At 41.6% G+C, this 12556-nt stretch overlaps 2 protein-coding genes across 3 annotated transcripts; one reads left to right on the top strand and one right to left on the bottom strand.

The window, feature by feature from the left end:
• Positions 1 to 113: 113 nt before the first annotated feature.
• On the top strand, positions 114 to 3037 carry LOC108991843 (putative serine/threonine-protein kinase-like protein CCR3). Its single transcript, XM_018966237.2, has one exon. It carries the CDS (start codon positions 365 to 367, stop codon positions 2756 to 2758), a length of 2394 nt encoding a protein of 797 aa, XP_018821782.1. The 5' UTR covers positions 114 to 364; the 3' UTR covers positions 2759 to 3037.
• Positions 3038 to 6373: 3336 nt separating this feature from the next.
• On the bottom strand, positions 6374 to 11985 carry LOC108991893 (NF-X1-type zinc finger protein NFXL2). Of its 2 annotated transcripts, XM_018966304.1 has the most exons (13): positions 10734 to 11985; positions 10520 to 10633; positions 10380 to 10435; positions 9987 to 10053; positions 9425 to 9517; positions 9000 to 9085; positions 8733 to 8895; positions 8478 to 8651; positions 8150 to 8340; positions 7890 to 7971; positions 7544 to 7750; positions 6823 to 6912; positions 6374 to 6736 (listed from the first exon to the last, which is right to left on the bottom strand). In XM_018966304.1, exons 1-13 carry the CDS (start codon positions 11877 to 11879, stop codon positions 6578 to 6580), a joined length of 2628 nt encoding a protein of 875 aa, XP_018821849.1. In that variant the 5' UTR covers positions 11880 to 11985; the 3' UTR covers positions 6374 to 6577. The 2 variants fall into 2 exon arrangements, with proteins under 2 accessions (XP_018821849.1, XP_018821851.1); XM_018966306.2 differs by lacking the exons at positions 6374 to 6736; positions 6823 to 6912 and having other exon boundaries at positions 7613 to 7750; positions 7890 to 8006.
• Positions 11986 to 12556: the final 571 nt, after the last annotated feature.

The raw sequence follows: 12556 nt of genomic DNA, 5'->3' as shown, positions 1-12556 counted from the left end.
ATCATAAATCGTGCAAGTTTCTAACGTTCTTTTGTCACTTCCATTGATTTTGATACCAACTATTGAAATTTATTTGTTTTAAAATACGAATATTTAAAGACCCGTTGCTGCCAAACACAACCTTGAAAGACTTCCCCGAAAGAGAGTTCAATTGTTTCCATACTGAAAACTCCGAAACGTCTGGCCCTCTCTCCATCTAATCTCTCACACACAACTAATCCACCTGCAATCTCCACCTCTGTAACTCTCTCTCCGTCTTTAAGGTGCTCTCCGTTTTCTCACTCCCTCTCTCTCGGTCAACTCCGCCAATGAAGCTGACCAGCCTCCAACCCACCACTCCTTTCGTAAAAACAGAGTCTTTTAGATGACGAAACTACCATCTTCTTCCTCATCCGCCGTCATCGTCATCCTCTCCGTCATTTTCTTCATCTACAGGACACCCTCAGCCCATGCCCTTGGCTCCGGCGCCACCCTCGCAATCAGCTACGCCTCCGCCACCGTCTGCGGCATCGTTGCCTCGCAGCCTAGGCAAAGCATCCAATGCTACCGACGTGGCCAAATCATCCCCGTCAATCCCAACGTCAATTTCTCCTCCATATCCGGTGGCCAGAACTTCTTCTGTGGCCTCCGCTCCGGTGGTTACAGCTTCCACTGCTGGGACACGACCAACTTTTCTAGCAGTAGCTTCGACCCCCAACGAGTTTACTTCAATGACACAGTCGCATTAGAGAACCTTTCGGTCGGTGACGACCAAGTCTGCGCCACGGTTGTTGGTACAGGCTCCGTCAATTGCTGGAGAGGTGATAAGTCTAGACCACCATCTGATGGGTTCTTGTCAATCTCCTCTGGTATAGGATTCTCTTGCGGTATCTTAAGGAACAGTAGTCAGGTTCGGTGTTGGGGAAGTAATACTACTATAGCGAATCGTATACAGACAGAGTTTGGGATCGTACCGATGGCGAGTATTGTAGCTGGTGGCTCTCATGTATGCGGCCTCAATTCTACCGGGTTTGTGTTTTGCAAAGGAAATAACGATTCTGGGCAGTTGAATGTTCCTTCGAATTCGGCATGGGAGTTCTCGACGTTGGCGCTTGGAGCGAGCCATAGTTGTGGAATTAGGGGACCTAATGATTCGGTTGTGTGTTGGGGTGGTGGAGGAGAGTATTCGGTGAATGTGACGCAAGGTGTTTCGTTTGCAACCATTGCGTCGGGGTCAAATTTTACTTGTGGATTAACGATGGAGAGTTTGTCAATTACATGTTGGGGACCCGGCTGGGCTGGTGAGGCCAATTATAGTTTAGGGGCTGATTTTCCTGCAATTCTTCCTGGGCCTTGCAATAATTCTTCTTGCAGCGAGTGTGGTCTGTATCCACTGTCTCAAAACTTGTGCTCTGGTTCTGGGAATATTTGCAACCCTTGTTTTACTCAAAGTTCAACTCCGCCGCCACCACCAGCACCATTACCCCCGGGGCCAACAGGTTCGGCTCGGTCATCTCCATCAAAGGGTCTGAGAAAGGGACTATTGGCGTTCTGCATTGTGGGCTCGGTTGGAGTTTTTGCGGGTATTTGCACAATAGTCTACTGCTTGTGGACTGGAGTCTGTTTTGGGAAGAAGAAAGTGCACAATTCAGTGCAACCGACAATCACAAGAGCTCCCAGTTCTAACAATGGCACGGCCTTAAACAATAGCCCGCCTTCGAGATCGTCCACCACTAGGTGCCAGGCCTCGCTCATTATGAGGCGCCAGAGGAGTGGAACCTCATCCAAGCACGCAGACATGGCCGAGGAATTTTCACTAGCTGAGCTCGCAGAAGCCACCAACAGTTTCTCCCTACAGAACAAGCTCGGTGCTGGAAGCTTTGGCATTGTATACAGAGGTAAATTAAGTGATGGTCGCGAGGTTGCGATAAAAAGGGGCGAAACAGGTTCAAAGACGAAGAAGTTTCAAGAGAAAGAAAGCGCATTTGATTCAGAATTGGCCTTCTTGTCCCGCCTTCATCACAAACACTTGGTTAGGCTTGTTGGGTATTGCGAGGAAAAGGATGAAAAGCTCCTGGTTTACGACTACATGAAGAATGGTGCCCTTTACGATCATATACACGACAAGAACAACGTGGAAAAGAGTAGTAGCGTTTTGAATTCTTGGAAGATGAGGATCAAAGTCGCGTTAGATGCTGCACGAGGAATTGAATATCTCCACAATTATGCCGTCCCATCCATAATTCATAGAGACATCAAGTCTTCTAACATATTACTCGATGCGAATTGGATAGCAAGAGTATCTGATTTTGGATTGTCGTTAATGGGGCCGGAATCCGATTGCGATTACAGGACAACGAAAGCGGCTGGAACAGTTGGGTACATTGATCCTGAATACTATGGTCTAAATCTATTAACAGCAAAGAGTGATGTTTATGGACTTGGAATAGTACTGCTAGAACTTTTGACAGGAAAGAGAGCAATATTCAGGAATGGTGAAGATGGAGGAACGCCCATAAGCTTGGTGGACTTTGCGGTGCCAGCAATTATGGCTGGAGAAATGGTAAAGATCCTGGACTCCAGGGTTGGGCCACCAGAGGTGAATGAAGTAGACGCGGTGGAGCTGATGGCATATACTGCATTGCATTGTGTGAATTTGGAAGGAAAGGACAGGCCAACCATGGCTGACATTGTTACGAATCTGGACCGAGCATTGTCTGTCTGCGATTTTAGTCGTGGCAGCATCTCTAGTGGTGCAATCTCCATCGTTTTAGAATGAAGTTCCGAACTGGAAAACAAGAAAAGAAACAATTCTTTTTATCCATTTTCATTATTGTTTTTGGAGAGTTCTTATTTGGTATAAATGTGTTTTTTTGGTGTGTGTGTGTGTGTGTAAAGTTTAGGAATTTCATCTAACATTGAGCTGTTAGTAGGCAGTAGGGTAGGATTTATGTGAACACCGACAGCCAGGAAGAAGGATTACCTGGTTTATTTTCAAGGAAAGGAAAAAGGCTTTTATGTTTCCTTTTTAACTTATAAAGCTTTCTAATTTTCATAATTGCAACGTACTAATCAAGTATAAACGAAGTCTGACTGGGTCGGAAGAAGGCTTTTCAGGTGCAGAATATTCTACACTCAATTTGATGAGCATATGACAGAAATACATGTACGTGAACGACCAAAGATTTTTTGGGTTTTGGAGGGAGCATATATAAAATGATGCACCTTGTAAGTGCGCCCAGATACGCGGCTTGCGCTTTGTGCTTGAGCCCCACACGTACTCAAACTCTGTCAATCCTTTCTATTTTACGAATGAAAAGATGGGCAAGTGGTCCGTCCGACCTTTTGAAAGAGAACGTATAACTTGCACTTTCCATGTTGGGGGCACTTTGACTTCTAATAGTTTCCTGGAAAAGTCCCCAGCGGTTTCTGTACTCTCCTCTCCTCCAGGCTTAGCTTAATAATTTCAGAAATCATCGAAAAAGTATCTCAAAAGTGTGTCCCGAAGTAATTTTTTTTATTTATTTAGTGATTAAGAAATATTTTTTAATCTCGTTTTTGTTTGCTAGACTGTTGGGTGAATGACTATGCGCACAAACTTTAATTAAATAAGACACTGCCTATTGTTTTTTGTTTTTAACAAGGAAAATGCAACTAATTGCGAAACACCATAGCTAGAGAGAAGCCTTGCGGTTGAACTTGCACGTGAATAAAATGACGAACAAAAATCATCCAGTTCTTGCCCAATTGAAATTGAGGTACGAGGAACGAATGAAAATTGCACAGCACAAGTGTGAACTACAGACTCTAGGAAGCTTGATCAACCTATCACGTGTCTTAGCTAGGAACCATACAAGCTTCAATTTTTAACATCTGGGGCTTTCCTTACGCAGTCAAAGAAACTTGTAATTGCAAGTAAATATTGAACCTAACATGATAAGTAAAGCCTAATATCGGGTCATACGAGATTAATAATTAATCACATGGACATAAACAAAATAGATTTGTTCGTTATTGGCTCAAAGTCTTCTAAATTTGACAAACGAATTAAAGCTCTATACAGACACATCCATTATACGTAATGGTTTTAGAATCAATGGACATGTCCATCTAAAATCCACGAAATCCACGACATTGACCTCTTGGCAACATATTCTCACACCCTCGTTTTGTTCCATTCAGATGTCACGAACCATTCGCATTTCACACGGCTGGCAACGTGTAAAAGAAATCCCAGGGACCAAGTCAAACGCGTACTGCTTTGGTCGGATAGCCGGTTTCACACGTGCTTGATATGGGCTTGTGGATAAAAGAGTAATCCGGCTAGCATCTCAATTCTCATAATTTGATGTGACATTAGATGACTGAAAATTATTTATTATATTTCATTTGTAAACTTATCATCTAATGCTGCATCATAAGATGATGAGAGTATAATAAAAAAATAGATGCTGAATATATTTTTTCTTTCTACTTTGGACCGTTTATCATTGGTTCAGAATCTTATACGTGACTATAGGTTGATGAAAGATGCTAGAATAGTTGGGTAATTCAATATTGACCCCAAGCAGGGCTGCAACCTGATCATCCGAAGTTGGGTTTTGGCCCTACCCGACCCGGCTTGGTTTTAAAAGCACGCCAACCCAACCCCGAACCGGCTTGGAAACATTCGGGTCGAGTCGAACCCGCTTTAAGTTTTTAATACTACTACAAGAAAGTAAAACCCAGACAAACTCGGTTAATAATCAAAGTAAAATCTAGACAAACAAACTCAGTCAAGATTCAGTCAAATTCTTAGTGATACTGTAAATAAAAAAAATCTTAGTGATGAGTAACAATCTATTGAAAATAAGAACAATAAATTGTACCCATATCCACTTCTACCCCTTCTCAAAGATTGCTCATAATTCTCCAAATTCTGTACAAGCCCCACACAAAGAACCAGCTCCATGATTCTTCACAGCCACAATAGAAAACAAAAGGTACCCGCAAAGCAGAATAACCCAGAAAGCTCATAAACGTACAAAAAAAAAGAAGGAAACTACTAAGCCAAAATACAATCTAGGCCTCTTTGTACAGATATCGAAGACATTGAAGAAGCTTAGATCATCCCCAGACAAAAGAATATACAGGAACTCATATTTGCTGAGCCAAAATCTGAGAAGGAAACATAGAGATCCCACATGATTTCGCGTAAAGGTGATATTTCACCCCAGCCGCCTAGAGAAAATAGAAATCGGCCCATTTTTGTGCATGCAATCGGCCCCAAAGAAAAATAGCAACTCTCCCAAATGACAAATATCATCAAGAAATATAGCAAAAATCAATACAATGAAACGTTCGAGAGAGACAATGACTCAGAATGAAACATGGAGACAAAGTTAGATCTTAGAGAGAGAGAGAGAGAGAGAGAGAGATTATCAGAAATAACGAAAGCAAACTTTTATATTCTACTTGAGTGACTGAAAAAGAGAGAGAAGAAAGAGTCGAGAGACAGAGAGATAACCTTGAATCGAGGCAGTGGAACGGAGTCCTGGAAGCTCGAAGTTAAAGAACGGTGACGGCGACAGAGAATAGCGATTAGGGTTTTCGCAGTGGGGAGAAGACTTTTCGCCTTTCAGTTTCGATGCATTTTTTCGATTTCGATGGGTTTGGTTTCAGAAGAGAAGCTTTTCGGTTTCGATGGATTTGATGAGTTGACTGTTTAAAACCTGGTATTAAACTTTGACCCGATGAATCCATTTTTATTCGGGTGGACCAAGTTGATTTTGGTGGACGGATTGGGCACAAGGCCTTTTCTGCACAACCCTAAATTCTCAAGAACCGAGGTCTCAATGTAGTAACTGCAAAAACCAAAAAGAGATGTTAAATGGGCTTGGCCGCCAGAGCTGACTGAATCAATCGTAGGCATTATTATCATCGAATGAAAAATTCTACAAATATTTTTTTATTTTTGTATTATTTTTTTTCTTGATAATATATATTGTGAATGAAAAATAGAAAAATTCAATTAATTTAGGAGGGCAGTCCTGCCTCTCTAATTCACCTCCGGTATCCCTTAAGCCTTCGTTTCACACCTATAAAATCCCCTTCTAAAAGAAATAGAAAGAATTGGCTTTGTTAGCTCGCAGCGAGTGAGTCCCAGGGTCTAAGATAGCTTAACTCATAAGGCTTACGAGAGCTACAATAGGAATAGCCCAATACATAGCTTACAGATTAGATTATAAAGGAACGTTTCCCCCTCTTCCGTCTCCCCTCGGGGGAGAGACTCATACTGCAACAACTGGAACAACTTTCAATTTATTCAGTTATCTTCCTAATAAAACCAAATACAAATTAATTTTAAAAAAAATTAAAAATTAAAATAAATATAGTATATGGTATATATCGATGATAAGTAGCAAAACTATCTTTTTGCAATTTTTTTTAATTGACCGACATGATCAAATAGGTGTGTCCGTACATTGGATGAGTATCATAGTAAAGATTATTTGCTAAGCAATCAATGCATAAAGAATTTCATTGTAGTAGTAGTATCCTTTTGTAAATCAATCCACATCAAACATTAGAAGAGCAAAGCAAGAAGACTAGAGAATGGTTAGATCCGAGTGTATCTTCTTCTGTGTCTTTGTTCTTCAACTTGATTCATCCAATCAGAGAGCCAAATGAGACCCTTGTAACCATAATTTGCCACAGCAATTATGACCACCGCGAGGGCGAGGAAAAGAAGAAGCCACTTCACAGTCGCAGCAATTTTCTGTTTGCAAAGGAGAGTTTCTGTTGGTAAGCAAACAAGAGGGTACATGGGAGGGCTAACTTTTTTGTCTAGTAAAGATATCAAACCTGTAGTCGTGAGATTTGCTCTGCGTCTTGTATCCGTTCTCGTCTTTTTCTGCGCTTTCGTACATTCTTTTCAGTATCTGGCTCCTTTTCCTTTAAAGAATTAACTGTGGTATTAGATTTCATCTGAATAAAGTTCATCTGTCAAAAAGCTACTGAATCTTAAACGCACACATAAGCAAATTCTCATGTACAAAAAGCTAAGAGCTGTATTTTTTAAACTGACTATTTATCAGCGGACAAGAAATTCCATCCAAAATCAGGTTTATGGGTTGTGCAGGAAGATAGAAAAGGCTCCATTTTGCCATTCCCGCCACTTTCTATGGTCCCTGGGGAGAATTGAGTGCTATCAGATCTTTTAACAACTCAAGTCTGCATGTTTGCATCTATTTCTCTATATTCATGTTTGGGATTACAGGAATTATTCCACAGTACATGGCAAAAGTTTGTGCCAACCGATTGGCCATGGAAAATGATACACTTACAATCATTTTTTACAACTTCTATATAACCATGTTTGAGGGACATTTTTGTAAAACAACTTATAAAAGTAACATCACTTTACATAAACGCCCTCATATTAACCTACAGTTGTATAAAAGTTGTAAAAACGAGACTCGATTGCCATACCCAATAAAATCTTGTAGTAGACCCACAATGACTCCAAGCAGAGAGAAAGGAAAGGAAAGTAAAAAGGGTTCTGGTAGAATTAGAAGTATATTACCTCCACCACCTTTGATTTACGCAACTGTAATTCTGAAGTAGCAACCTGTACTTTGTTCTTGCAATCACAATTGCATGAAAGAAGTCCAAGCCCATACTGATTTTTCAGTACATCTCTGGGATCACAGCCAGCATTCCTATAGGCTGCTTGAACATCTCGACATAACCACTCTCTTTTCAAGGTTTGGCATTTACAACGAACAAAAATCTAGCAAAAGAAACAGTTGAAAAGAGTAATCAAATATACAAATGCTAGTTGAAATGCTACAATTGTGTCATAATAATTGAGAGTCCATATGTTCCGCTAAATGACATGGTCTTCTCTATAAATTTATTGAAATCATTACCTTCTTAGAGCACTTTTGAGGTGAAGGGCATTCACCAGGATGACATGTCTCTGGACATAGATGGGTGCAATTGGGCAACTTCCTGCAGCATCAATATCAACTCTTAAGTCCATTGTTCTGTTTTATTTCATAGAACCACAAGAAGAATACCAGAGCACGAGGAAGAATTTAGAGAGTTTAGATTGAGGCTCCGTTTACTTTAAGTAATAAAATAAGCATGCTCCATAATAACTTAGCATGAGCATATATTGATAAATTACCTATGACAAGGCCCACCGCATGAGCGAACAATCATCTGTTCTTTTTCAGACAACCCATTGTAGTATATGCACTCAAAAACATGGACCATTGCACCACAGTGGCATGATCGTTTTACAAGCACTTTGCATGGGGGACATTCTCCAGGATGACATGGCAGGGGGCAATGATGAGAACATGTGGGCTTCCTCTCCTGAATAAAGACATTGAAAATAAGGACGCAACTAATGAGTTTTAAAGTGATGAGTCCTAAGATACAGATTAATCACTGGAGGAACATGAAAGATAAAAAGTACACTGGAAAGGAAGCAATAGAAGTGTAATAAACACCTTTTGGCAAGGAAGATAACACTCTTCACAAGACTCGCTTCTTTCGTTCTGGATGGGTGTTGCAGGTAGGCTCTTCAGAGTATGGCAGGTTTTTGTACAATAATGATTACCGCAAGATAGAAGATTTCCACACAAATTTTCACAGGAAAACTGTGTTCTATTGGAGCAGACCATCTGGTACACAGAGGAAACCATTATCCTATTTGTATGCATATAGGAAAAATGAAAATTGATGGCAAGAATACTGAAACTAACCATTCTCTCTGCTCCAATGTGCTGCCCAAGGCATGACCTCCAAACCAGTTCTGGACAAGGAGGGCATACAGAACCTGGTATACACTCGCTCTGATGTATTGACTTCTTTTTCTTTGGTTTCAATGTAAATTCGGAGTTAGGAGGAGGTCTAGGGCCATGACACCTGGAAAATAAGGGAAAAGAACAATAAGTTGTACAAAAAAAAAGACTATCTAGTATCGAAAGGAGATTAACATAAATATTAATGAAATGAGAGATATTGAAAACCTTAGTTTGCACTTATGGCCACATGGATATTCTTCTTCACAAGGTAAACGACAAGGGGGGCAAGCTCCATAATGACATTTGTGTGGCTGGAAACAATAAAGGCTTGTCAATGTTTAAAACATCCAGGGGCAGGACATGCAATGAATAACTAAATTTCTTTTCTACAAGACTTATAAGTACAATGATGGAAATTTTAAGACAAAAACCTAAAGAAAATGTAAACATATCCAGAATCAGCTAATCATCAATGTTTCAAGGAATTTCGAGTCCTCAGGCCCATTAGTTTCATAACCACACATGATGAAAATGAACGCGGTCAGATAGGATAAGGGTTGCCGGAAATCAAAATAGGGAATTCGACATATGATTGAAAAAACCTAGAAACCTCCAAAATCGAAAAGCCGCATGAGAACAACCAACGGTACCTTGCAATTTGATCCATGCCTGCATAGAGGCACAATATCACATGGCTTGGGACATCTAGGAGGCTTCTGATCTGCCTCAGTACCACAAGGGACCTAGTACAGAAACCATGAGAGTATTCAATCAAGGTTGTCAATCATGCATTTGTTGCAGGAAATTCTTTTTGTTTTCTTTCCAAATTTTTCATAAAAAGGAAACCTGCATTTTCAGGAACCACAAAGAAAAACTGTGCAAATGGCCAATTGATACCATCAATCAGAGACGCATGAAAAATACAAAAGCTTATCTGGAGTTTCAAGGAAACACCAAATTATAGAAGGGGCAGCGTTATTTATACATTTATAAGGTTAGTATATGCAATCAATGCACATGCTATACAAACACTAGCAAGGGGTCAGCTACAGCATAACTATGGAATAATTGGGCTCTTGGGCCCTCAATTTGAGTAATAACAGAAGATAATATGTTTCCCAACTTCCCCATACTTCATTCAGTACAGCTTGAGATGAAAACCAGCTCCCAAATAAGAAACTAACTACAGGATCCAAAAGATCAAACTCACACCTCAAAGTGTGTCTCACCACATGCACATGAAATCGTCACCATCACTGGGCAGGGAGCACAGACACCTCTGCAAGAACAAAACTGACTACCATCATACAATGCCTCTGTTTATTAATTCAGGATTACACAATTTTTTTTTTTTATGGGTAATTCAGGATTACACAAATTATAGCTACCAAAAGCTTCTTACAATTGCAGAACCTACGCTAAAAATTCCCAGAGCCGGTAATAGCTAAAGTTGAGTATAAATCTTATTTGTCCAGCTCATTGGCTAAACCATAGAGACCCCACCCCCACAAATTTCCTGTTAGTATCTCCAAACCAGAGAACCATACGATAGCAGCACCATCACATGTTGGTTACTGCAAATGGGAGAGGGTGCATATGACATACCTATGGCATGGAGAAGGGCATTTATGGTTCTTACACCGTAGCTTCCTGCCACAGACCTGGAAGTAATTTGAAAAGAAAAAAACAGAATCAGAGATTATTTGTTACAAAACGAAGCAACAACAATAACCATACACACTCACCTCTGAGCATGGAGGACAATCCCCGTCACAGCAGCGACGCTTACAAGCATGGCGCCCACAGTCCCGCATTCTCTGACACTTCCTTTCACATAGCAAATCTTGATAGCAAGGAACCTATTCTAATTTCAGTTTCATTTTTCCCATACTGAGATTCCAGGAATTCTTCAAATCCATACAACCAAAGCGCAAAGACAAAAAATAAGAAAGAAAGTACCTCTTTCTTGAGGCTCCCACACCGGCAGGACTTGGCGACCACAATCCTGCAAGTTTCAATGCAGAGCCCGCGATGGCACCTCTCGTGGCACCTATGCAGGCCACAGCTCAACGTCTTATCGCAAGTCGCCCCGCACAGTGGCGGTGTCTCGACATCACATGACATCCCTTGATACACTCTCTTCCCACACGGGCACGTCCGCTTCCCCTGAAGCGGGCACTCACCGCATTCCCCAGCCAAATGGCATCCTTTCCCACACGCGTGCTTCCCACAAGCCAGCGCCTTCCCGCACGGATTCTCGCACCGAAAATTCCGCTCGCAGCACTCCCTCTCTGCCTCCTCCACCTTCCCGCACTGGCACCTGTAGACCCCACGCGCACGGCACGGAGGGCACGGCCCGTCGTGGCAAGTTTCAGTGCACCTATGGACCCCACAGTCCAACAGCTTCGAACACACATTGTTACAAAAGAATTTCTTGAAGCCACAGCGACGAACGTCGTTAACGGCACCGCAAAAGCACACTGATTTCACCAGCTTAGGGCACGAGGGGCACGGCCCAGGGTGGCAGAGAAGCAAGCAACGATGGCCACAGTTGTGCTTCAAAGGGCGATCGCATATTTCGCCGCAAGAATGTGGTAGAACCCACGGGTCACTGGGCGGGTCCTGTAATTTGCCACAAAAGCAGAGGTAGATCTTAGGGATTTGGGATTTGGTGTATTGGACACGACACTTGGGGCAGTTCCAGACTGAGGCGAGTTCCGGAGATACGGAAAGGCGTATGGCGGCGCGCGCGGCGGCGAGATCGGATGCCTGGCGGGCCCAGCTCTGGATGCAGATGAGATGGAAGACGGCGAAGCAGAGAGAGGAGCAGGACCAGGTGGGGTCGGAGGGTCTGATGCGCTCCAGGCAAATGAGGCATGATAGGGCGCCGGAGGAGGAGGAGGTGAGGAAGGACTGTATTTTGTTGAGGTCGGAGGTGGAAGGTGATGATTGGTTGGTGGATTCGAAGTAGGCTTTGAAAATGGAGTTTGAGAGATCGGTGTGGCGGAAGGGCCGGGATCCAGTGTGGCCGTGGTCGGTGTCTGAATCAAAGTCGGAGTCTGAATCGGAGGGAGGTTGTTGGCGGTGGTCATTAGTTGAGGTCATTTTGGGGATTCGGAAATTATTAAGAGTTGCAGACTTCACCGATGTCGGTGTTGATGGCGTCGTTGTTTTGCTTCCGTCTGTGCGCGATTATCGAAGAACTTCGAGTTGTACTTATTCAGATGTTTTGTAAGTTTCCTTCTTCACCCTTCTGAGATTTGGGCTGAACAGTTACTGTAGGTTGGAGGGTTTTGGGCTTTTCCCTGCCAGACGGTGGATTCTTCAAACCCATGAACACGATAAATACGTATCGAGATGTTTTCTTATAAGTTTTATTTTTAAGTTTTGTTAAGTAAAAGTAAATTTTCGTATTAATTTAAGTATTAATATTATTATTTTTATATTTTAAATTTAAATTAATATTATTTTTAATAAAATTTATTTTCTGATCAATTATATTAAATAGATGCGTATATTAATCCGTAGAATTTTTTATAATTAAATTTTTTCTTTATTTCTATGAGAAATTTAATACGTTGGATGTTTGGTTCAATCGCTCATTTTGTTGACCGAGTCCATGTGTTCCTCCTCCTTGTCCCATGCACCCAGGTATCTAGAAAGTAGATTCCAAGAAAAAAAATCACACAAGAAATTTAGGCCTTGTTTGTTTTTCAAAAACTTTTCATCTCATCTCATCTCATCTCACCTCATCATTACAACTTTCTCAAATTCCCACACAA

Source organism: Juglans regia, chromosome 7 (assembly GCF_001411555.2).
Source record: "Juglans regia cultivar Chandler chromosome 7, Walnut 2.0, whole genome shotgun sequence".
NCBI classification, from domain to species: Eukaryota; Viridiplantae; Streptophyta; class Magnoliopsida; order Fagales; family Juglandaceae; genus Juglans; species Juglans regia.
Note: the sequence above shows the minus strand (reverse complement) of the source record. Positions and strands in the feature narration are given on the sequence as shown.